The 26279-nt window shown below is 41.5% G+C and overlaps 3 protein-coding genes across 3 annotated transcripts in view; 2 read left to right on the top strand and 1 right to left on the bottom strand.

Annotated features, from left to right (window-relative positions):
• The window catches only part of LOC309662890 (cyclin-Y-like protein 1), a 187288-nt gene extending 181775 nt beyond the window's left edge, over window positions 1-5513 (top strand). The window contains exon 8 of the mRNA XM_082466120.1: window positions 5189-5513. The gene's annotated coding sequence lies outside the window, so the exon portion shown is untranslated. The remainder of the gene's footprint in view (window positions 1-5188) is intronic.
• LOC309662938 (cyclin-Y-like protein 1) overlaps window positions 1-5513 on the top strand; it is a gene marked incomplete at its 5' end in the record, with an annotated part of 72908 nt that extends 67395 nt beyond the window's left edge. The window contains 2 exons of the mRNA XM_082466138.1: window positions 2885-3047; window positions 4604-5513. Coding sequence (XP_082322264.1) covers window positions 2885-3047; window positions 4604-4720 — 280 coding nt within the window. The 3' untranslated portion in view covers window positions 4721-5513. The remainder of the gene's footprint in view (window positions 1-2884; window positions 3048-4603) is intronic.
• Window positions 1-26279, bottom strand: part of LOC309662885 (putative hydrolase PNKD) — a 751075-nt gene that overhangs the window by 150121 nt on the left and 574675 nt on the right. The gene's annotated exons all lie outside the window — the stretch shown is intronic.

The raw sequence follows: 26279 nt of genomic DNA, 5'->3' as shown, positions 1-26279 counted from the left end.
TTAAGGTCTTAGGGCCTCTAGACTACTGACAGGTTATAATTTCAACCTGAGTCACACATTGTGTATTTGCTTTTGCTGGTCTTTTTCTCCTTTTTATCTGAGGTTCTGTTGTTACAGAAACTATGATGTACAGGTAGCCACATATAAAGGTTTCAGATCCCTGTGTTCCTGTCTCCTCCCCTAAAGTCTGCTGAGCTAGGAAACACCTACCTCTCAGGTCGTCCGGGAAGCATCCCTGGGGCCTCACCCAGGGCACTCAGCAAACACAGCGGCACTTTGTGGGGCCTTGAGTTAACTAGGCAGGTTCTCCTCACAGATGGCACGCTCACATTGGCATGAAACGCCAGGCTTCCAATCTGGCTCTGGTGAAGGGCCCCAAGGGTGGGAAGCAGGATGAGCCAGAGAGGTAATTCCAGCAGACTCTCGAAGTGCCCGCTTGACAGTGAACCTGTCTTTGTGGGTGGCATTCAGGAAAATGTGAAAGGACACCTCTTGATTATATTGGACAGCAGCGGCCGATCAAGATGGCAGGCAGGGGCAAGAGTTTGTTTTTGTTACCTTTGCCCCTTACCCTAGATAATTCACAATTACCAAAGTGCATATTTACAGCTGAAGCGAGGAAAGCTGTGACTAAGAGAAGGGACCAGTGACTGTCAGTAGCTGTCAAAGTGGCTTTTGGTGAAAATGCCCACTTTGGTGATCATGTAAACCAGGTGGTCGTGGTGATATTGCTGGTAGCAATCTTAGCAAACAGTGGAACAGCAGATAATGAATTTGAAATGAATAGAAGTACTTTTGGAAGTTGCAGAAACTAAAGTGACGTTGACCAACACTATCATCAGTCTTTGAACTGGTCCCTTGAAGGAAGGAAAATTTGTAATCGTGAACACCATCCCTGCCATGATGGCAGCTGAAATTTTCTCAGAATCTGCAGCTGAGCTGACTGGGGCTCTGGTTCCAGGTACAACATCCGAGAACATGCAGGGAAACGTGTGGGTGTTCATAGACATTGAGCCCAGGAGCATTGGCGGCACTGTCCAGCTATGAAGAAACTAATTCTAAACAACGCTTTTCTGTGTAGAACGGAGAATCACCAGGAGTTATGTTTATAATAGGCTGCTTTTGTTTATGATCTTTGGGAGTTGGAAAGCATTACAACAAAGTGTTTAATACACATTTGTTTCATCCCTCTGCTGTTGACTACTATTTGTAATGGTCTCATTTTGAGTCTGAATTGAAAAATTGCTGTCTATCAGCTTTTCCTTAAAACTTTCTAACATCTCTGTGTCTTGTTAAATATATATTTCCCTTCAAAAGAGTAAGTTAAACTGAGCAGCTGCTGTTCAGACAGTTTGCTGCGCCTGTAAGTGGTAGGCTCTTCAGCCACCTAGCCATTTACAAACAGCAAAAAACACAGAAGATGCATATTCTGTAGGCATAATGCTTTTCTTCAGTGATTAAAGCTCTATTAATAGACATGTTAATCCTATGAAGTACTGTATTTCCACACAATTAAAATGTATTAGTGGAGAAAATATAAAAGGGATAGTGAAGTGCATTTATTCCTGTAGTAAATTAAGTCCTGATTAGCTGATTATCAAAACATTATCTGATTTACATTTCTATAGACTTCTGGCCGTATGAACAGGAAATTAATTTTGGAAGTAGGTTCAGTTAGGTTTAAAGTTCAACAAATGAGAAACCTCATTTCTGCTCATACTCTGCTCTCCATACAGGAGAACATGGAGCATTTGTTGATTTATCCAATGGATAAAATATTAACACTTGAAAACCAAGAAACCAAATGTATGGTAAAATAAGCCACTTGCATGTTTGTTTGGGTATTTATCATTTTTATCTAATCAACTCTCTAAAGTGATTGCTGTGAAAAGTGGTAAGATTTACTCTAACTTTATATTTATTTACTTAAACATTTGGCAAGCAAATGGCTGGATATGGTCATATAGCAGAAGCCTGCTCCCAGCACTCTACTTTCCCACTTCATTGAATTCGCCCTCTGTGGGCGTGTGCAGTCTGTCCTGGCAAGGGGCGGTAGGTCTGAACATTCTGGGCTGCTCTCCTAACACCGGGGGCAACAACTGCTCTATCAGAGGTCGTATCGTAAAGTGGGTTTAGTCTAGCTGGAACATAATCTTACTGCCTTCCTAAGCTTAAAAAGTGCATCCTGTCCTGTCATGGTGACGACAACTCACCCTAGTAAGGTTTTAAGGTGAACAGAAACTTGCATTATGCCCTTTGACACAGCCCCATGCACGGGGTGGGGGTGGGGGTGGGGGGATTCCCTTTCCCATCGAATGTAGCTTATTTATTTATTTACTTGAGATGAATCCTTGTTGCCTCAAGAGTTTTCCCCCCTCAGAGATAATAGCAGTGGCTCTCGATGGATCCATTTGTTGCCGTGGTGATGTGCCCACTCCTTTTGTTGGCTCGTCTCTACTTCAGTAAGCCCCTTCCTGTCATCAGCCCGGTGAAAATGTCTGCAAGTTCTTCAGAGCTAATAAACAGCATACATCATTCCTTTCAACTGATCACTAGAGCGGGGCCTCGTGAGTGAGTGTGGAGCATGAATCGTACAGCTGCACTAATGGAACTCTGAAGAATGAGCCCCTGAGTCAGCAGCATGAGTGCATAAGAGGGCCATGACCTCTTCCCCCTTGTCCCAGACTCAAAGTGCTGGGACGCAGAAAGGACCACAAATAGCTGTACCTTGTTTGCACATTAGGGTATTAATCCAGCTGGGTAGCCATTATTGGTTTCAAAACAGTATTTAGAGCCATCCTAGTAGCTCAGAATGGTATTTTTGAAGATAGCCCAGTTGACTAAAATTGTCCTGTGTTGGTTTTGTCTTCTCCTCCTCCCCCAGGAATGAGATGGAAAGGCACTTCGTGGAGCTACTTCAGTTTAATATTAATGTTCCTTTCAGTGTGTATGCCAAATACTACTTTGACCTTCGCTCCTTAGCAGATGACAACAACCTGAATGTTCTATTCACTCCTCTTAGCAAAGAAAGAGCACAGAACTTAGAGGTAAGGCTGTGAAATCACTAACTGGGGTTTTCTGTCAGCCACCGAAGCCACACCTGTAGCTAAATTATATTAAGCAGTGATTAGGAAAATGGAAAGCTGTTAACAGTTTGAAGAGCTTATTGACCCGTTGGCATCATATTTCCTGTGTCTTTTATGGTTTATACAGGGATCCCACATTATAAAAAAAAAAATTGTCTCTACTGTAACCATAATTCAGAATACTTTCAATCATATTTAATCTGTTCTTAATGGTTTTCCATTTGAACCTCTACACTTACATATAACCATACATGAATAATTTCTTAAAATTGTATCCCTAATCAGATGTACCTACATAATCTACTTACCACTCTTAACTGTCTTTTTTTTTTTAATAATTGATGTTTTGGACTATTTCTACTGTCTTGATATTTTTAATAAATAAATAAATGTATTTATTTATTTATGGCTGCATTGGGTCTTCGCTGCTGCACGCGGGCTTTCTCTAGCTGCGGCGGGCGGGGGCTGCTCTTCATTGCGGTGCGCAGGCTTCTCATTGCAGTGGCTGCCCTTGTTGCAGAGCACGGGCTCTAGAGCGCAGGGTCAGTAGTTGTGGCGCACGGGCTTTGTTGCTCCTCGGCATGTGGGATCTTCCCGGGCCAGGGCTCAAACCCGTGTCCCCTGCATTGGCAGGCGGATTCTTAACCACTGCGCCAGCAGGGAATTCCCTCTTAACTGTTTTTTACTCAGCTTGCAGTTCGTGTGTGTGTGTGTGTGTGTATGTGTGTGTGTGTGTGTGTGTGTGTGTGTATCACAGTTCAGTCCCATGAGTTTATTAGACAAAGCATCCGTGGCTAACCTGAGAGACCTATACTTGGAAGGTATAATGTGGATTCAGATACTGGATGTAGAAAGTACATGAGTTTTTAATATAAATGGTAACGTACATGGAACAACGTAATACTTATGGCTTATGATTTTTGGTGGGTATACAGCAAAATTCACAACTGAAATGAACACATTTAAAATTGATACTTTCTGTGGTACCTTGGTGGTACTTTAGAATAAGATGTTTTTCTACCATAATTTATGTGCAAGTGAAATAGCACCTTTCAGCGCTTGTCATTAGACCTCTCCTACCTTCAGCACATACCTACCTGATTAAAATTTTCTTAGAGTATGTAATAACTAATGAAAACTGAAGAGAAGTTGAATAGCTGAGTAAACACTGATTTTGCCCAAGTGTATGTCCATTACGTTTAAGGATCACGTGTGTAGGTAACAGATGATATTGCTATTAGGAGCCTATCATTAGGAAGCCAATTTTTAAGTAACTCTAAGTTATTAGGGCAAGTTACCCCTTGCCCCAGCAATCTAATCATAGCCCTTAAAGGTTATTACCTTAGGGAACTGTCAGTTAGTGTAGATATCAGCTATCCAAAGTAGCAGTAACTATGAACTTATCTAAACGAATGGAGATGTGTGGCTTATCAATGATGCTTTTTTTGTTTTTTTAAGGTCCGAACATTTTTTTCCCCCCTAATTATACCTATGTTCTACCTGATTGACTTTCCTAGGCCATTTCCAGATTGTGTGACGACAAATACAAAGACGTGTGTAGAGCTGCTATGAGAAGGTCTTTCAGCGCTGATCATTTCATTGGTATTCGGCGCTCCAATGCCATCCTCTCTTAAGGGAGAAGTGAGGGGTTGTAACATCATAAACCCCTCGAAACAAAGACTGGAGAAATATCACCTCTCCTGCTCAGAAACCAGCAAAGTTAGTATTTTCACCTTAAAGAAAGACATTGAATTCAAGAGACTCATGGACAAGCGAAGATTATGCTCATAGGAAAGAACGGGACCTCGTCAATGTAACACGCTCTTCTGTCCTTTTTATTGTAAACAGAGTTACAAAAACCACTCCAAAGCTAAAAGCTCCCAATCCACGCACAGATATCTGCTCCCAATCCACGCACAGATATCTGATAGCTGTGAGCTATGTGAGGTTTTTTAATTAATAGTTTAAATTTTTAGACTTTAAAGACACTAGCTATATAACTTCTATGTTTTTCTTACCTCACTGTCCCATACTGCTGCATATTCCTTTAGAATCAGTGCAGTATTACCATCAAAAAATGGGACTCCAAAAAAAAAAAAAAGTAAAAAAACAAAAAAAGAAAAAAAAACAAAAAAACAAAAAACAAAAAAAAACAAAAAAAAACAAAAAAGAAAAAAAACACAAAAAAAAAACCAAAAAAAAAAACATGGGACTCCTAACAACTCATAAAGCCAAACTTCGGAACAGACTGTTGTAGCATCGTTAGGTTTTGCAGGGTTCTTCCTCCCTACTATATCATTGAAGCTGCTAGTCATTATTGGCAATCAATTTAAACCAAAAAGCTGCTGAATAACACATGTCATCCAAATTCTTTGCAGGCAGTACTTATTAGCATATTAGCATGTTTGCGATCATAAACAGAGAAAGTAGGTTATTTCCTTCTATTGGGTCCGTGCTGCATTTCTTGTTAACTATAATGGTGCTTCTGATTTTGTGATGATTTTCCTCTTTGTTATGTACTTGTGTTAAAGGATATTTTCATAATTCCAGCCAACATGGTGGTCCAGTAATTAACAAGCCGGTGATGAAATAGAAGGTGTCCCAAAAGTCTTAGAACAATTTTAAGCTTTAATATAGTGTGCTTGGATACTCCAGAACAGTGTCGCAGAAGTATAAATGCTAGACTGGCAAAACATCACTTGAAACTTTAATCGAATTTCTTCTAAACTCATTTACTTTTGTACATTTTAAACATTAAGCTTTTATTTTTTTATTTTTTATTTTTTTAAATGAATTAATTTATTTAATGGCGTGTTGGGTCGTTTCTGTGTGAGGGCTTTCTCTAGTTGTGGCAAGCGGGGGCCACTCTTCATCGCGGTGCGCGGGCCTCTCACTGTCGCAGGCTCTCTTGTTGGGGACACAGGTTGGAGCCCTGGCTTGGGAAGGCCCGTGAGCCACAATTACTGAGCCTGCGCGTCTGGAGCCTGTGCTCCGCAACAAGAGAGGCCGCGATAATGAGAGGCCCGCGCACCGCGATGAAGAGTGGCCCCCGCTTGCCACAACTAGAGAAAGCCCTCGCACAGAAACGAAGACCCAACACAGCCATAAATAAATAAATACATAAATTTTAAAAAATAAAAAATAAAACAATAAACGCTTAACGTTTAAAATTTACAAAACTAAATGAGTTTAGAAGAAATTCGATTAAACTTTCAAATGATGTTTCGTAAGTTTGTGGCATTTATACTTCTACAAGTATCAAAGCTTAAAATTGCACTAAGACTTGAGGGGATACCTCCCCTCCTCTTTTTAAAATAGTCCTTTGCAAGGCTGGGCTGCTTACCTGCTTGATCACCTAAGTTTCTTTTTTCTAGATTTGGTGAAGGAATTATGAACAACAGTGTTAATTCACATGTAATAAATTGAAAAGAACTGGACCCTAGTAGTAGTGACAGGAGAGTAAGTGATACGAAACAGCTTTTCTATCCTGTGTGTTAACCTGGCTGCAGGTGTCTCACTTCAAGTTCTATGTAAGAGGAAACATATAAACCTTAGGAACCCTTACCTCAGGCTTTAAAAGGCAGGGAGGTCCAGTAATCAGTCTTTTTGGAGATTGGTAACGATGTCACCTAAACTTGAAATATTAAAAAAAAAAAAAAAAAAAAGTGTTCTCAACTATGTGAAATCTTTCTCCTCCTACCTTCTCAAATGTAATCCTAGGAATTTTGCCTGTAAACAAAGCATTTCTGGGCCAGAAGTACTTTCTCTCTTTATAGCAAGGCTTCACATTATACTGAGTGCTGCAGGTTCCATCATTTTTAAGGGACAGAGACATAAATGATAAATTATGGTATATAAAATACTACAATCTACCACCTCAAAAAATATTGTTTATGGAGTTTGGAGCTTGGAAATTCAAGTACTGATTGCAGTTTTATTTTGAAAAGAATGCTACAACTTATGTGGTTTTTCTTCCTCATGTTTATATTAAAAGAAAAGCTAATAAACTCTGTTTTAATTAAAATATATGGCTACTGTGTTTGTAACACTTCTCACTGTTCACATAACATTACAACTCTGCCTAACTCAAATGTTTTCAGTCAGCTCTGATAGTCGGGCCTTAAAGCATTTTCCAACTAACCATTCATAAGTTGTTTTGACCCCTGCCTTTAGTTAAGATGTAGACATTTATTTCTTCAGCTTACGCTCTTTTCAACCTGAAGATAATCTAGTCCACTTAAAATCACTGGCTACAGTGCTCAGTGGCATAATGCATTAGATGGCATTTTTGAATTGTTTGTTATGGTGCCAAGATGGAAATGCACATTGAAAGATAAAAGTAGGTAAATCCACAGAGAAAGGAATTACAGGAATACTGTAGAATCAGAACTTGTTGTTTGAGGGTTTCAAGCAATTGAACAGGAAAGAAAATGGAAGAACAGGAAGCAGTAGAATTGTGGTTGCTGTTAAGAGGGTGACTTTTAAACAAGCCACGTAATTTGACTTTAACATGCTATTTCACTTAACATTCAGTTGGAAATATACCAGATCTCTCAAGTTTCTTTTAGACCCTAGCCACTGCACTTGAGCAATATTCCATCAGTCCTGATAGTATTGCCGTAGTATTTCCTCCACCTTAGTTACCTTCCTAAGGTCACATCTTTAACTTTGTTCTTGTTAAGTTGCTGATGAGGAGAAATGATCTGATTTAGTACAGAAGGGAAAAAAAATCGATCACAAGTCACTGTTTATATCAATAGTTTGCACCGCGTAGTAATATGCCAGTTACTAAGCAGAAATGCTGACATATCTCGAGTGGTCGAAGGTTTGAAAAAAAAAAAATTGGGGGTAGGAACATTGGGCATGACTGTAGCTTCAAGAACAAGTTGGTAGAATAAGGGGAATCGCTAAAAATTGCTTTTCCCCTTCAGCTTTAATTCTAGAGGCAATACAGCCATTTTAATAAATGGGAAATTGAGGCAACTTAAGGTAAAAATTTAAACATCACAAAGTAGGTTCTCCAACAAATATGGGGCATGGAAACTAGTTATTAATAGGGTGGCAACTATGGCATGTTTTTCCAGATTTTTATACCGAGGAAGGGTTTGTTCCCTAAAGTAGTAAGACTATAAAAGAATATCTGACTACCTGAACTCAAATTTTATTTTTTCGCTTTTTAAGAAAAATTATTTTTCTCTATTGGAATACTGACATCTGTGCAATTTTAACTCTGGTATACCGTGAACTGAACTTTATTCTTTACAAGGAAAAGACAAAAGTTTGAAATGTATGTTTGAACCAAATTAAATTGCCATTTTTGTATGTTAAATTCATGTGGTTGACCCTAAGACAACTTCTTAGGGCCCAGTGTTTCTGGTTAAGAGAAATTTTTTCCACCCTGTATCAGATTCCATCATGACCCTATGCTTTCACATTTACTCCTAATGTACCCTGTATGCCCATTCTTGAAATTCAACAGCACTAAATCCTAGTTTTACAACAGGTCAAATTTCATTTCTTAGTTTTCCCATTCTATAAAATATACCATTCCTTGACTTTTGAAAAATGCTGAAGCCAGTATTTACTGGAAAACAATTCACTCTGTATTCAGGTTATGCAATGTTTTTGGAAATGTTTACCTATAGCGTGTAGGTTAGCTAAAATCTTTCATCACCCAAGACTTCTCTCTAACCACATGTAAAATGACTACGACTGTTCCCTCACCCAGAAGCCGCATTCTTGAGTATAGAGCTATTTGGTAAAGCACTTGACAGCTGGTAGGGGCTCTCCCAGGGGTAAGTGCTAATTTCTATGCAGAATCTGTAGATTACACCCAGCATCTATCAAGTTAAGGATTAGATCACCTAAAATCTTAACTGTTAGCCACTCACCAGCCTGGCCAGCCTGACACCGTGCCAGCAAGAATACAAAAGATCTAGGAGCCCTTCAGAGACACCTGGTCCCTTGTACACAGGTGCAATCTGTTTGGCTTCTGAGGCAATTTCCACTAGTCCGTTTTAAATGGGTTTGGCAGATGAGATAACATGTACTTCATGTGAAAGAAATGTTATGAATACCAGTTTATGGTTTAGGATCGCTAACATGCAGAAAGAACCAGGAAAGTGAAGTAGTATAGAAATTAAGAGAAATCCAGAGTCAAATGAAAAGAGGTGAATGTTCTGTAAAGAAAAAAAAAAAAAAAAAAAAGGAACAGGTTAGGTGATTACTTAACTGCTGTGAGGGCAGCTAAATAATTTGAATGTGATTAGAGAAAGTCAGTGACAGCCTCAGAACCTAAGGTCCTCAAGAATATGTCGATCTCTACTTCAAGACCTCAAATTACTCTGCTAGCTTTTTCTTACAACATCTATTCCTTCATCTTACCGTTCTCAATTCTACTGACCTTTACTTCTAGCTCCCCAGATGGTGGCCCTTTATCTCCTCACTGTGGGAACCGACTCTTCCAAACGCAGGGCATCAGTGTTTTGTCCACCTCCCACTGCCCTCTCTCAACAAGGTCATCTCAGCTTCACCCTTTGACTCTCTGCTCGTGTCCAATGTGGCAGTGCTTGATGTTGGTTACTACTATGAGCCATTTCTAAAACACTATCACCAGGTTCCAGGAAATACAGGATTTCTATGGCTCACGGGCTAACTGGCCCCTTGTAATCCCCTTTAATCAACTACTTGAGCCCTCCTGTGTTCCCACAAAGTAGTTGTTCCCAATTTGCTGCACTCACTCCCCTGATCTGCCCACATCCCTAGATGTATCTCCTCAGGCTAGGCAGCAACCCCACCTTCCAAACTCCAAAACTCATTTCATCTGGCATTAGGAATAGATGCCTCACTTCTTAAGGTAACCCCTCTCATCTAAGGGAGAGGATTCCATCCCAACTCTTCAAATCAAATTTCTATATCCAACACCCCCACCACCAGGATGGTGGTGAGGATGGGGCAATTTGACCTTCCTCAGCCCTTGACATGTCCTAGTGTTTCTCAAGATGTGGTCTCCAGACCACCTGCCTCTCATGGGCTGAAAGTCCCTGTAAGAAATGAAGCTTCTCTAAATGCAACGCGGAATCCTAGAACAGATAAAGAACATCAGTGGAAAATCTGGTGAAATCCAAATGAAGTCTGGAGTTAACAGTAGTGCGTTAATGTTGACTTCTTAGTTTAACAAATGTGCTATGATAATATGTTAATATTAGGGCAAAACGGATATATCTTTGCAACTTGTCTGTAAACCTAAAATCATTCTAAAAGTTTACTAAAACAGAACAAAAAGACCTAATTCTTGGATCCCAAATTCATCTCAATTCCTGGAGCTGAAGCCTGGGAATCTACATTTCTAATAGGAAGCCCAAATGATTCTTATGCAGACACAAATTTGAAAACTAGTCTTTCAATTCCCTTTCCATTCCATGCCTGAATGGCTGCTTCCTCCTTGTTTTACTTACCCTAACCTGATTTCATCTTTTAGATCCTCTCAACCCTAAAATATAAGTACTATCATTATCCCCCTTTCACAGATGAGAAAGTATAAGATGCAGTACACAAACGAAGTACTAAGAGCTTAAGTAATTTGTTCAGGATCAACAGCCCATGAATGATGGAGCTGGGAGTTGAATCCCTAATCAGTCTAGCTCCCAAATCTATGCACAGAACCATTCTACTTCCTCTCATTCTGTTGCACGTAAGAGCTCTGTAACTAAATCACTAAAAGAAGCATTATTACCTATTTCTCCAACTTCCTAAGTCCAACAGTGCCCCCCTTTTCCACTGGGGGGAATGAACAATGAGAAAGCATTGGGAAGATGTGCCAACTAGAGACCTGGACGGGTAAGGCACAGTGGCTCTTGCACCAGGATCCAGCTCAACTGCTGTATTCTCTGTTCTCCCAAATGCCCTAACATGTACCAATCTAATAATGCTCATAGTACTCACTTTGATGCTAAATTAATTATCTCAGGTTTACTAAGCATCTGTCCAGATTGTCAGGGAAGTGCCAACTCTAAATCAATTGACAGTTGGCCCTCCGTATCCACAGGTTCTGCATCAGTGGATTCAACCAACCATGGACTGAAAATACTTAGGGAAAAAAATTTCAGAAAGTTACAGAAAGCAAAACTTGAATTTGCTGCACACCACCAACCATTTGCATTATATTTACAACTACTTACTTAGGATTTGTATTTGGTGTTATAAGTAATCTAGACATGACTTAAAGTATAAAGGAGGGTGCGGGGGAAGATGGGAGGATTGTGCGTAGGTTATATGTAAATACTGCACCGTTTTCTATAAGGGACTTGAGCATCCATGGATTTTGGTATGGGGTGGCACGGGGGGGAGGGAGACTACTGGAACCAATGACCCACAAATACAGAGGGAGAACCATATATCCTCTTATCTTAGCTGGGTTCCCTGACTTGTATTTAGACCTTAATACAAAGTTGTGGATCTAACTGCTGAATGATGAAGTTTTGGGAGTTTCTGACTGCAAACCAGACACACACAACAACAGCAGCACTTCTATCCAAATTGCTTCAGTACAGAGTATAGATGGAGGGTTGATAAAATAGAACACAATCTCAGGTAATGTCTCTGTTCTTATGTGTATTTTCCTTCATTTCTTCAAGTGAATCATGAAACAATCACAGGATCAGCAGGAGAAACCTATGAAGTATATTCATTCAGGTAAAACATGTTTTCATTAGTTCTCCTTCTGGTGATTGGAATTTCTTTGATTTTATTATCAATAAAAACGTTGCCACTTATATTCAAAGTACATCCGAGAAATCTGATCATGAAGTTAGAATGCACATACCTCCTTCAGATACTCTTAGAAAACAGTGTCTCTCCATGAAAGCATGAGAAAACTACTTGTACAGCATCTTATTTGCTTTACCATTGCTTTAATGCACTTTAAAATTTAGCTACATTAATTGGGAACAAAGAAACAAAAATAGACATTTCTTTGTTTTTCATAAATAACTACTCTCCATATTTGATAAAAATCTCAAAGCATTATTTTAACTTCCCACAAGTATAATACATACAATTTTTTTTTTCTGAAATAATAAGGTCAGCAAATTAAGTATCTTGGCACTAATATAACCACATACAACTGCTATTCTACTGACTTCCAGGAACAAAACAAAAACAGAAAACTTCTTATCAAGATGCTCTGGGTTTCCTTTTGCTAGTGTTAGGGATCCGGAATTATAATCATCTGCCAGTAATAATTTTATAGATTCTAGTTGATTGTCTACAAATAAAATATCGCTGGCTCTGCTTTGTGAGTTCTGGATTTGACATGACACTAACAATACCGCATGGGACAGGCACTATACACACATGGAAATCAGGAAAAGTACTGAATGCCCTGGACTCGAACTACTGACTCAGTATGTGCCTCACTTGGCTCAGTAATAAATTCACCTGCACCAAACCCGTATCAAAAGTCACTAAATCTCTCATATATATAATATATATTATTTATATACACACCCACAACACATACACACTATACATACAGTTTGTAACAACATGAAGTAATATTGTCTTCAAATGATGTACCACAGACTGAAATAAATCCTGTAATTGTCATCAAGCTGCTAGAAGCTTTTGAGAGTTCTGAGCCAGGTTACTTAGTTACTTTCATCCTGCCTACCCTTCATTCACCCTGCTTTAATGTCTTGGTAGCTTTTTCTTTCAAAACCACCCTCCTCGACCCAGGCGTATTTCTTTCCCAGGATCCCTTGATCGGACTTTGGAGGCAAGAGAGGGCATGCAGGGGGAGCAGGAAATCCTCAGCCACTGTACCTCACACCTGCCTAGATTTGTGATGTTCTCTGTCCTGTTGGCCACATTCGGTGTTAGAAAGCAGTTATTCAAGGCTTTGTCCCTCCTACCCCCCTTGGTCTTTCTGTAGAGCACAAAAGTGAAAGAAGCCTCTTTAGCAGGGGTAGCAGTTCATTAAAATATACAACTACATTTCCTAGCTCTGGGGTTCCCATTCTGTACTTGAGACTGCAGGTCGCGGATGCTGTTATTAAGGTGCGGTGTGGGCTCCATGAGGTTTTCTCCTGGCAGCCGGTGTCGGGATTAGTGCAGCCCTAGCCCAGGAGGAAACGGCCTAATGAATACCAACTTGGAAACAGTGGTGTCAGCACGTTATTTAAGCTTGTACATTGCTCACAATTACACACAATACACACACAGGCTTATCACTGGAAATGACTACGAGAAAACATGACAAAGGTTTGCAAGGATAAACCAATAAGGCACCAAGAATACTTATTTTCAGCCAATTTAGACAACTTCAAAGTGTGAGGTTAATAATATAAATTAAAATGACTTCCTAAGTCTTATCAACTGATTTACTGAGAGGTCACATATTAGTTCCTTCTAAATCTTTACCCCCTAATCTGTGATGGGAGACGTTGCTTACAATTGAACCATGAAAGGGACAGCCCAAAAGCTGTACATGTGAAACTAAACTGGGCCTTAAATCCTCACTAAAATCACAGAGCTGGCTGTGAAGAAGCTGCTAAATCACCCCACAACCTTCCAGTTTATAATTGTTTTCATGAGTGTGGATTGTTTGCCTAATAAAAATAAAAATCAGAAGAAAACAGCATATGAGATGGAAATAGGGGGCGACCATAAATAGATGGGCTTCTCTGCCCTGGGTAGCGGGAGGGGTGGCTGAGGTAAGACTTGAGGGAAGCAGGTGGGCTTCATCTTTGAGGGAAGGGAGGGGGAGAGCAGCGGTGAGAACAGAGGCTGAAAACAGAGGCAGCTCTGAGAGTTGGCCTGGACCTAGACCTCCAAATGCATTACCTGTATTGCCTCTCCTTGGCTTAGTATCCTTTGTCTTAACTGTCTTTTTTTTTTTTTTTTAAAGTAAATTGGTTGTTCTTTTTAGGTTTGGTATGTTGCCAAAATGAAAAATAGTTGTTTTAACAGGAAGAATTAAATCACTTCAACCACATCACCCCACAACTTTTAGATACATTCTGCATCATCTTTACACTCCTCCACAAAAAAAAAAAAAAAAAAAAAAAGGAAGAGGAAAAACCCAAATTAGGCACAATGGCCTAAGGCAGCAGAATAATCTTTGTACTTTCTGGGAAGAAATGTTAACTGAGGGAAGAGGTCAAGGTGATCAGAAAAGTTCCTCATTTGAAAAACAAGAGAGGAACTGGCCCTCAGGCAGGGGATCTATTTCAAGGTTCTAAGAAGCTTCTGAACAAGTAGAGGAATTAGATGTGCAAAAAGTTCTGTAGCTCTGTGTACAAGGTTTTGTCGAATATACTGAAATTTTGATTCAGAGGATGAGTGTGTAAGAGCAGTGCATTTTTATAAACGTGAATAGCTTCTGAAAGTCCATGAAAACTATAACACCAGGCTTCTTTCCACCAGCAAAGTGCTTAAATACACTATGGAAACTATACACTTGTTTACTTAATATCCATAATGTAAAAACTGACCTGGGCTTAAATCTGACTTTTCCAACTTTGGTATAAATGAAGCGCAAATCCCTACACTTGCTGTTTTTCTAGGGAGACATCCTCAAATTTTAATTGTTTTTGCCATTTTAGCTTCTTAAATTTAGTCCCCACTCAGTCCTGGTCACTGGTATTCTGCTGGCCAATGCACTGTCACCCCCTTCCCCAGTAATGGCCTCACACTCTTCTTGAATGAATGGTTAAATAGATTAGGAAAGCAAACAGAATTTTTAACAGTAAAGTATGTATGCGTGGTGTGTGTACGTGTGTATTCATCAATACATAGACTTTAATATATAAATGAGGGAATGGTTCAACAGATTAGAAAAGCAAACAGAATTCTCTAACAGTAAAGTGTGTGCTCATCACTATATAGGCTTTCTCAGAAGAGGAGGAAGAGAAAAATATATTGAGGTGAGGCGGGGGGGAAACAGCTTTCCTTTTGCTACACTGATCCATGTTTTAAAAGCTTATGCAAGGGTGTTATGGGTCTCATTTGTTTTCAGAGGCCGCAGAGGGCAGTGTCTCGATGCTTTTGGAATATCTGGCTGTAATCTAGTCCAAAGTCCAGGGACACTTATTTTCCCCCATCGCTGCCAGTGTGTATTCACAGGACTGCATGGTGCGCGCCCGCCGCCGCGTCCCGCCCGCCGCTCTTCTCCTCCCCTGCAGGGGGATCCGCGCTCCAGCGGACTCCTGGGGGCGGTGGCGGTTCTCCCGGGACGCGCCGGGCTCCGCTCCTCCCCCGCCCTCTAGCACCCTTTGGCCCACCTCCGGCGGGTATTGAACTGCGCGCGGCGGCGGCGGCGGCGCTGGCCGCAGTGGAGTCACGGCCTCGGGCTGACTGGCCTCTCCCGCCCAGCCTGGGTCACCTGCTTCTAATGCCCGCCGGGAGGCTCCGCCCCGGCCCCGCCCCTTACAAAGAGGGTTTGAATTGTTTCCCGCTCCCCCCACCCCTTCCTTCTACTGGAAGAAGGCGGCAAAAAGGCAGGAGGGCCTGAGTTCTTGAGGGACTCAGGACTGCACTTTAGGGCTGAGTCGTTCTTGTGTCCTGGATCCCACTTACACAGACTGGGAGACAAAATTGCAGAATAGCCCTCTTCCTCCTGCTTATCAACAAGACTTTGTGAGAAATAATGAGGAATACGTGTATTAATCCCAGCCTCAAAGTTAAAAGAAATAAATATAAATCTCTTCACAAGCATTAAAACCGTTAATAAATATGTTTAAAATGTACTTTACCTCTTTCCTTCCCTGGGATTCTACAGGTGCTTATATTTTTTTGGTTTTTTGGGAACTACTTGGCACTCAGTGTCGGCAAACATCCCAGGGTTGAAAGTAGTGGGAGTTGAAAAGCTATGGAATAGCAATCAAAAAGAAAGGGAAACCCTCAGTGGAAAGTATGCACAGATTGTGAACATGCCAAGAGAGGCTGCCTCATTCTGTGGCCTGTATGCAACATGTGTATTATTGGGGATGGACAAGTGTTGGCTAATAATAAAAATTATTTGAAGTTGGAGAATGTTAATCACTCATGCTGGAATTGAACCAGAATACATGTGTTATTTCACTTGGTTCTGACTCAAAGGATGTTATCTCCTAGTCTGTAAACCTCTCCCTTCTTAATCAACAGGGAGATGTTATTTTTGCTTGGAGATCTCTAATAATAGTAGTAATAATAGCGGGAAAACTTGGCCAAAAGAAACGTATTTTGCATTGTATAGCTTTTTGTATCATTTGAATTTTTGCTTTTCTGCACATAGTATTTCACTTTAAAGGCAGTTTAAAATATGCTGTTTAACATGTATTAGGCAGGGTGCTACATAATTCATTTCAGTTAGCTCATTTGATCCTCACAACAATCAGATGGAACTGGCATCATAATGGCTTCCTTGAAGTTGCATGTTTAGTCCATGGAAAGGACAGAAATCACAATTTTCTTCTGAGTCATAGTTATTGTTTAACAAACTGGAAAACACTGAATTATTTTTAAAGATGCAATTTTTAAGCAACTAGAACATTGCCAGGCATTCTTAGCTATTAATTCACTCATCTATCCTTCCATCTAGCCAGCCATCCATCCATCCATCCAAAAACACCAAATTTCTGACTTGAAGACACTACTGTTATATTAAACGTGTTGCTACAAAGTGGAATTCATGAGGTTCAACTTAAATTATTGTCCAAGGTGTACTTATTAATTGATGAAAATACGGAGGATCATGCCAAACATTCCATCCAGTAAGACTGTGACATTTTGAAAGTTTTGAAGTATTGGTTTTGGATTTTGTAATCAGAGAATAGTTATTGCATTTCTAATCTTACTATACTTGTATTGATTATACATATTGAGACACTTGAGAGTTCAATGCTATAGGAATGACTGGACAGGTAGCCTCTGTATACTCTTCAGTATCTTGATAATCAAGCCTGGAACAGTGTGCTGCCCATAGATGCCTTTGGTAAATATTTGTGAAATAAATGGATGAATAAATGGCAACTGAGATTAACTTTTTAAACTTTAGCAAGTGGCACTGAATCCTTGGATAAAGCTTACCTTATGAGCTATATATATCTCTGAGGTTGACCCTACCCTGTTAAATGCAGCATGAGTCCAAACCTTGGCTCTTCCTTTACTAGCTGCCACTTTGGACAAGTCACACGACAGCTCCAGGTCCTCTTTCCTCATCTGTAAAGTGGAGTTACCCCTCATAGAGTTGTAGTGAGGGGTAAATGAATTTATATGGTGAAGAGCTTAAAACCATGTCTAGCACCTCATAACTCTATTTAAGTCTGTTATTAGTTTCTACTGGGTTCATGCTATTTTTCTGTTTTCCCACTCTATTTTCTTTTGTGTATCACTTTAATAATGGGGAAGAAGTTACATTTTTTAGATGTACAGGCATACCTCAGAGATATTGTGGGTTTGCTTCCAGACCACTGCAATAAAGGAAATATCACAATAAAGTGAGTCACATGGATTTTTTGGTTTTCCAGTAATGTCTATAAAACTTATGTTTACACTATTCTTCAGTCTATTAAGTGTGCAAGAGCATTCTGTCTTTAAAAAAAGTACATATTTTAATTTAAAAATACTTTATTTCTAAAAAATGCTAACCATCATCTGACAACTCAGGGTTGTCACAAACCTTCAATTTGTGAAAAAGCAAAGTCTGCAAAGCGCAATCAAATGAAGTATGCCTGTACTTTATGTCTGAGCACACTCCCAGCTGTCACCAGCTATCTCTAGCATTTAGATATTAGCTAGATTTTATGCCAAAGCAGGGATCATTTCACTTGCCCTGGATCAAAGTGCGTACACCTGACATCAGCAACCAGCCCGCAAGTGTGCGAGTGTGCACAGGGCTGGCACAGGACAGACACCCACAAGCCAACTTGAAATCCCTCACAGGTATTTCCAGACTAGCTTTTTCCATGTCCTAGAGCATTTCTGATAACTCCTCTTCTCGTCAGATCAGACACCTCTAGATGAGAAACCCAGACACTAATCAGAGGATTAACATGATGAGTCATTTATCCAGGTTCATAATAAGAATGCCTTGTTCACATTATAAGTGGAATCATTCAACTGTAATCTTTAGTCCTCTCCCCTCCTCCACTGTGGTGGCGATTATAGAAAAGTAAGAGCTTCTTTCTTCTTTCCCAGAGGCGATGGAAGCGCTAATCTTTCCCACCCTCAGCAATGGCTCTCAGCTGCACATTACAATCACCTGGGGAGCCTTAAGATCTACTGATGCTTGGGCCCTACTGAATCAGAATCTCTGGCTGACGGACCCAGACATTGTTTCTTGGTTTCGTTTTATTTGTTTCTTTTTGTTGCCGTTTTGTTTTTAGCTCTCCAGGTGATCCTGATTTTCAGCTAGGGTCGAGAGCCACTGACATAGATGGTTTTGTTATTTCCTCAGCACAGCCCCAAACTTGGGCCTAGCTGGATCTTCTGCAGAAAAGGGTTAATCACATCATGATGTAAAATGGAACACCTCGGAAGAAAGTATAGAGAAGTACGTTCTAGTCTAACTGCATGTGAGTCTGTTTGGGCTGAAGGAAAGTACATGTATATGAAGTAAAAAATATGTAACAGAATTGTGGTACAGTGATGGCACAGTCAACAACAATGGTGGCCGTAACAGTAACTGATGGGTATTGGGCATTTCCAATGTGCATGCACTGTGCTAAGCATTTTACATATATAATCTCTTTTACTCCCAAGAATCCTGTGAGGTTGATATTATCAACCCCATTTTATAGATTAAGAATCTGAGGTTCAGAAAGTAACTTGCTACACAACGGCACACACCTTCCAACTTGGGTTTTCCTCGCTCCAAAGGCTATGCTGCCATTGATTGCAGGCCTCGTTGTAGGCCCAGCAGTAGAGGGTCCTGAAAACCACCAGATGGTAACTCTTGAGATAAGCAACTTCCCTTGTTCCTTATCATCCTTTTCCTGGGGATCAGGTCAAATTTTCAATTCTGGTGTGGCCTCTTGTGTGGGGGACTAAAGTACGGAAAAGCTGAGGGCTCTGGATTCATCTAGAATCCAGTATAAGTCTAGAGCCACTTGTTCTTTGGGCTTTGCCGACCAGGCATGAGGTGGGGCACCCTTTAGACTAGATTTCAGGACCTGTCTGGTATCTTGGCAGAGGGAGCTTCAGTTCGGTAAATATTGATGCTGCACATGCTGTGAGCCAAACACTGGTGCCAGGGGTGCAAAGATAAAGAGGCATGGGCTTACCAGGCAGGACGTGGTGGGAGCACAGAGGAAGCACCTGGCCCAACCTGGTGGCTCAGGGAAGACCCAGGCTGTGCCTGGAAGGCTGAATATGAATTAGGTGATCTATGAGTCAGGGTTTAGTACAGGAAGAAACCACTCTAGGTGTTTCAAACAGAGAAATATTTAATACTGAGAATCAAACAGAGGCTTACAAAATTGATGAGCTGGAGGGGCAGAAGTCAGGGGGGTACCCCTGGGCTATTGAGTTCATGGGCCTACCACAGTAGCTATGTTCCAGAAGTTGGGATGGTGCTGCAGCAAGGGCGCTTCACACCCATGAAACTGGTGACTAGACACTGAAACAGGACATGGAGTCCAACAGCATTAAATGCCTCTTAACATTATTGCTCAAACCTTGCTGGCCAACAGCAACAGCAACAGAATGATGCCTTCTCCTTGCATCTGCCTCCAAATCTTACACAAGTGCACCTGATTGACTGAACTTATTTCAGATCAAGACCCTAGCTGCAAGGGAGTCTGAAAAAAGTAGTTTGGCAGTTTGCCATCTCTTCAAGCAAATTACTAGAAGGATAGAATGGACGCTGGAGAGGCAATCACTAGTATCCACTATAGGTAAGGAAACTGAGAAGGACTTCCTAGACAGAGGAATCAGCACAAGTAACGGGCACAAGGCCATGAAAGAGCACGATTCAAGTGGTGAACAGCTGGGCATGGCTATGCTATCAGAAGCATGTGAATCAAGGTTTTTACCTGAAAGTGCACTCACGTCTAATCAACATATTTTTGATTAATTAGATTCGTATGTACACTGTACACATGACACTCTTTCCTATTGATACAGCGCTTGATGTATTCAACTGACTACTAGTGCAGAGGAGAAAGGAAAGGAGCAAAAAGCATGAAAAAGAATAAATAAAATTGTTAGGTAATAGTCATCCACAAAGAAAACAGAACATTAACCTTCCCCAAGCCTAATGTTGCAAACACTGTTGATTATGTGCCGAGGAGTCATCTCCCCTTTTTCCTTCCTAACAAAACCCCCGTTATTTGTTTTGTTCTGTTTTGTGGGGGAATCCACCCTTTTCTGCATAGCCCTGTGCTTCAGGAGAGGCAGGAGCTTCAGGTCAAGCCCCAAGGAGTAACACGTGATTAGTCTAACTGCTCGTGTTTCTCCCCTTCTTCTTATCAGCGTTTAGGTTACATACATGCATGGGACACAGTTCTAGCCAATAAGGCGTGGTGTGGGGGCCAGTGTGAGGTAAGTCTGTCAGGGGCTTAGGGGAAAGCTCTTACTCCAAAGGAGAAGCAGTCCTCTCCCCTGCTGGGTATTGTTTTGTCTGCCTGTGATGCCTACCACTGTGGGCACCATCTTGCAACCACAAAGGAGCTAAGTTGACCCAGTGAAGAAGGATGGCATTGAGGCTGCCTGAACTGTTGGCCTCCAGACTTGTTGTTATGTGATACGATACGCTGCTTATTTTTTAATACATTTGAGTCCCTGTTTTCTTTCACTTGCAACCAAGAACATTGTAACTACTACTTGCAGTCTGTACACTTAGGATGAGATCTGCCCACTTAAACTTGGCTAATGAAGTCTCTGGAGGAGATTTAAGGAGAAAAATTTATGCCCTTTTTTTTCCACCAGAAAAATTGTTGTTTATCCTTCAAGAGCATTCAAGACCCACTCAAATGTCATTTCTGTCAAGCTGAGTGCTTTGTTATTGCCTGTACTCCCACAGCCCTCCCACTACTTCTCTATTACAGCACTTTACTCATGTACTCTTTCAGCAAATATTTATTGAGTGCCTATTTGGGGCTTGGTAGTGTTTTAGGCACAGGGGTTACAGTAGGAAACTAAATGCATGGAGATTCCAATCTAGTAGAAGACAGACAATGAATGAAAAAATTTTAATGTGATGACTCTTATCAAAGGGAAAAAAAAAGAATTCTTGTAAAAGAGGGGGAAATAACTACCTTGAAATTTATTTTATTGTACTGTGATTCTCTGTTCATATGTCAGTTTTTTCCACTAGATTGTGTGTTCTTGTAACCTCACATCACCCACCACTTCCCTGGGGGATTGCATTTTCCAAAGATGGCTGCGAAAACCTCTCCCATCCCACAGGTTTTTCTGCAATGTGATCTTGCCATTCCCCATAGGGGAGGGATGTAGGCGGTCCTAAGTCTCCTCCTCTTGAATCTCAGTGGGCTTGTGACGGTTTTGACCCATGGACTGTGTTGGAAGTGATGCTCTAAAACTTCCATGGATAGGTCATAAAAGGCCGTGTAGTTTCTACCTGGGTCTCTTGGGACACTTGTTTTTTGGAAGTGCTTTTTCTTGGGACACTCCCTCTTGACACCTACATATAGATGCTCCACTTGACAGTCCCAGCTGAGTGAGCCTTCAAGTCATCCCAGGTTAGGTAAAGAAGCTTCCAGATGATTCCAGCCCCCAACCTCAAGTCATTCCTAGTTGTTCAAGTCTTCCCAACTGAGGCCCCAGATATCATGAATCAGAGACAAGCCATCCCTGCTGTGCCCTCTCCAAATTCCTGATCCACCGTATCCATGTGCATAATAAAATGCCTGTTGGTTCACACCACTACTTTGGAGTGGTTTGTTACACAGCAGCAATGACTGGAACCCCCCAGATCTGCCTTTCTGTGAAATTTTAATCCAGTAGACAACTTTTTTTCTTTTCACCTGACCCAGTTGGTGATCAACTTATGCACTGAAGCTTGAGAACTTTCATCCATCTTACTTTCATCCCATTGAGTGTCGCTGTTGATGATATGCATGTGAAATGTCTAATCTTTTAAAACACAAATCTTCACCATTGATCTTAATATCCTGCTGCAGTGAGTTCCCCAGTTCAATTGTGTGTAGTGGGGAAAAAGTGCCTCCTTTTATCCATTTTAAACATGCTTCCTTTTCATCTCATCTTGTCCTCTTGCTCTTCCCCAAGTAAAGTGATTTCCATTTTGTGGGTACCTAGACACAGAGAACTGAGTTGAGACAATAATCTTTCTTTGGTTACCCAGAAGGCCTCGGGCGTGCTGCGACGGGGAGCAGTGGATTTTAGCTGGTGACTTAAAGGTGGTGGAACACTGTATTCTAATTAGTCACAAGTTTAGTTCCAAGCTTTCAAAAAATAGTCTAGATTCTGCAAGACACAGTAGGTGTCCTCTTGTGGTGCTGGGAAGTAGAGCACAGTAGAGAGGGAAGAGCATTGGCCAGTACATAGGCAATCCGGATTCAAGTCTCGTCTTGTGAGCCAGCTGTGTGCCCTTGGGCATAACACTTAGCCTCTCTGGACCTCATTCTCCTCAACTATAGAGTGAAGAGATTCAACCAGAGGGTTCTGGAGCACCCTTTTGCCTCTAACTTTGTATGAATTCTATGTATTTGCCAGTCATTTTGAAACATCTACTACGTAAATCCACGGGAAGGAAAAGTTTGTATTCCAAACAGTTTGCCATTTTAGCTTCAAAGTGGAGTTGGAGAGAGCCACCACTCCCCCCTAACAAATTTTCTAGTTTTTAGAAAACTAATGTTATCGTTTTCCAAAAACACAATCCAAATTAGGCTTCAATTACCAAAAAATATATCCTGCTGTGACTGTTAAGTGACAGGTCTTGCAACCTGAGTCCTTTTAGTTTGGGGGTGCACCCCAGGGCTCCCATCAGCCTTGCTTTCATGAGCCTATCAATTCTCACGGTGCCATTGCTCGATGTTTGCATGGGGACAACTCCATTCTAAGTGATGAGAGTGAATGGATGGGGTGAACTGCTGCTGCATATGGCCACCTTGGGGAGGAAAAAGAATATTGTCCCAGTGAGCAGTCCAGTAGGAACTATTCAAGGGAATCTCTAGAAATCTGAAATCTCTTCCCAATTCTTTCTCCCCCTACAGAAGAAAAAAGGCAGTTACCATGTGGGACTTGGGGAAAGCATTCAGTCTCACTCAACCTGGACTCATTTCACTAATTTTCTGGTCTGCTTAATATTTCTTCAACAGTTGTGATTCTTAGAACTTCGTGGGCTCTAACCCACTTCTTAAGCTCTGCATCCTGTTTTGTCTTACTGAATTTTCTCTTTCCAATCCCAGGTGGGTGGGGGAAATGCTTCTCATCTCTGATTTTAAAATTCATTCCAGAATCTCCACTATTGAAGTGCTACCATGCATTGAGAGGACAGATTGCTTTCACTGTTGGCTTAACAAACTCTATCAATAGCAACAAGTAGCATGACGAGGTTCTACTCAACAGAAACTTACTTGTAAGGTTAAGAAAACCCCTGCGGTCCTTAGACAAAACTTCAGGTAACAAGTAGGAGAAGAACAGCAGTAAAAGTAATAAAAAATATATCTAGTGTTTAGAAGAGCTTTTTGAAAATATTCTAAAGAAGAACCCTCCCACACTTCCCTTAATAAGATATCTCATATGTGATCACACATATCCACTTCCTTATCATCAGTATCATATGCGAGGATGTTTTGACGTTTTTGTGAAGGCTTTCAAGGAAGGCTTGAAAACAACACAGCAGCATCTATAATGCATAATACTGTCAGTTGTATCAATGGGAAAACTGAAGATCATGTAGGATGAATCACTTGGTTATTATTTGCTTGTTTAAGTTATTTGGGTAAAACAAGTCAGAAGTGTCGCTTGTTTCTTAGAGCGGTGCTACCCCTGCGAGGCTGCCTTCATGTGCTCAGTGACTCCTTGATTGTAGCTAAAAGGGGGACCCAGGGTTCCACACACCACATTCTGTTCCCCCTTCTGTCATTCCTGCTCACACTCTAGTGGGGGGATGAGTTTGAAGGCTTGTTGTCTTCAAAACCCTTCTGTCTATGTGGGCTATGCTGCATCATTGCTTGTTGCCCAAAGGCGCTCTGCAAAGATAATTTACTGCCTAAGAAAGTGGTATATACAGAACTGGTCAAGCCATGGGTTGCACTTTTTACAAAATTAATAAACAATTTTTTAAAGCAGTTTTAGGTTTACAGAAAATTGAGCAGATAGGGCTTCCCTGGTGGTGCAGTGGTTAACAATCCTCCTGCCAATGCAGGGGACACGGGTTTGATCCCTGGTCTGGGAAGATCCCACATGCCACAGAGCAACTAAGCCCATGTGCCACAACTACTGAGCTTGCGCTCTAGAGCCCGTGAGCCACAACTACTGAGCCCGCGTGCCACAACTACTGAAGCCTGTGCGCCTAGAGCCTGTGCTCCACAACAAGAGAAGCCACCACAATGAGAAGCCTGTGCACCATAACAAAGAGTGGCCCCGCTCACCACAACTAGAGAAAGCCCGCGTGCAGCAACGAAGACCCAACACAGCCAAAAATAAAGAAATAAAGAAATAAAGTAAAATAAAATTTAAAAAAAGAAAATTGAGCAGATAGTACAGAGAGTTTCCATATATCCTCTCCTTTTCCCACTCACAGTTTCTCCTTAGTGCGGTTCTTAGTTCTCTCTTAGTTCTCTTGCCTTAGTGCAGTTACAATTTAGTACAATTGATGAACCAATATTCATATACCATTACTAACTAAAGTCCATAGTTTGCATTAGGATTCGCTCTTTGTGTTATACAGTTCCGTAGGTTTTGACAAATAATGTCATGTGTCCATCAATACGGTATCCTACAGAATAGTTTCACTGCCTTAAATATCTCCTGTGTTTCACCTAATCATCACTTCCTCACCCCGCCTTGACCCTTGACCCCTGACTATCACATCTCTTTACTTTCTTTCCCAGAATGTCATATCGTTGGAGTCATTCAGTATGCAGCCTTTTCAGATTGGCTTCTTTTATTTAGCAATATGCACTTAAGGTTCCTTCGTGTCTTTTCATGGCTTGATAACTCATTTCTTTTTTTTTTTTTTAATATCCTCTTTTTTTTAGAAGAAGAAATTACAAATAACAAAACATTAGCAAAATGAGTAGAAAGTACAGCGACTTCTCATATACTCCCCCTGCCCTCACACATGCACAGCCTTCCCCATCATCAACATCCCACACCAGAGTGGTACATTTGTTACAATAAATGGACCTACATTGACACATCGTTATCACCAACGACCGTGGATTGTATTAGGGTCTGCTGTTGGTACTGTATTCTATGGGTTGTTTTTGTTTTGTAATTAATTAATTAATTTATTTATGGCTGTGTTGGGTCTTCGTTTCTGTGCGAGGGCTTTCTCTAGTTGCGGCAAGCGGGGGCCACTCTTCATCGCGGTGCGCGGGCCTCTCACTATCGCGGCCTCTCTTGTTGCGGAGCACAGGCTCCAGACGCGCAGGCTCAGTAATTGTGGCTCACGGGCCCAGTTGCTCCGCGGCATGTGGGATCTTCCCAGACCAGGGCTCAAACCCGTGTCCCCTGCATTAGCAGGCAGATTCTCAACCACTGCGCCACCAGGGAAGCCCTGGGTTTCTTTTTTGCTTCTTCTGTTTTTTTTTTTTGTTTTTTTTTTTTACAAAACAGCAGCAGGAAAGAAAAATGCAGGAGGCAGATGAGCCAGGCACCGGGGTTCAGATCAGAAGGGAGCAGGGAGACCAAGCTGTTACTGCAGGCTGGCCCCGGAACTCTGTCCCAGCATCCTGGGAGCACGGCAACAAGCCCTAGAAGGAGCAGAGAGTGGGTGAGGAGACGGCTGTCCCAGCTCGGTGGCGGCACCGCTCCTTGGGCGGCCACCCTGGCGGTCAGCCAGGTTGGGAGCACTTGAGGCTCCTGTGTTTGGAGGCCTGGTCTCCAAAGCACGGACCCACAGGGGCCAGGCAGAGGAAGGAGGTAGGAAGGGCCGGCACAGAAGGGCTATGAGTTCTATCTGGGTCCCCCGGGACCACGGGGCCCAGGTGGGCAGGGGCAGTCAGGACGCTTCCCTGCTTGTCAGACAATCAGCTTCTTCAGGAAGGCCTCCAGCTGGTCCTC

This window comes from Balaenoptera physalus, assembly GCF_965194825.1.
Source record: "Balaenoptera physalus genome assembly, chromosome: 6".
NCBI lineage: Eukaryota > Metazoa > Chordata > Mammalia > Artiodactyla > Balaenopteridae > Balaenoptera > Balaenoptera physalus.
This window is presented reverse-complemented; position numbering and strand designations above follow the sequence as displayed.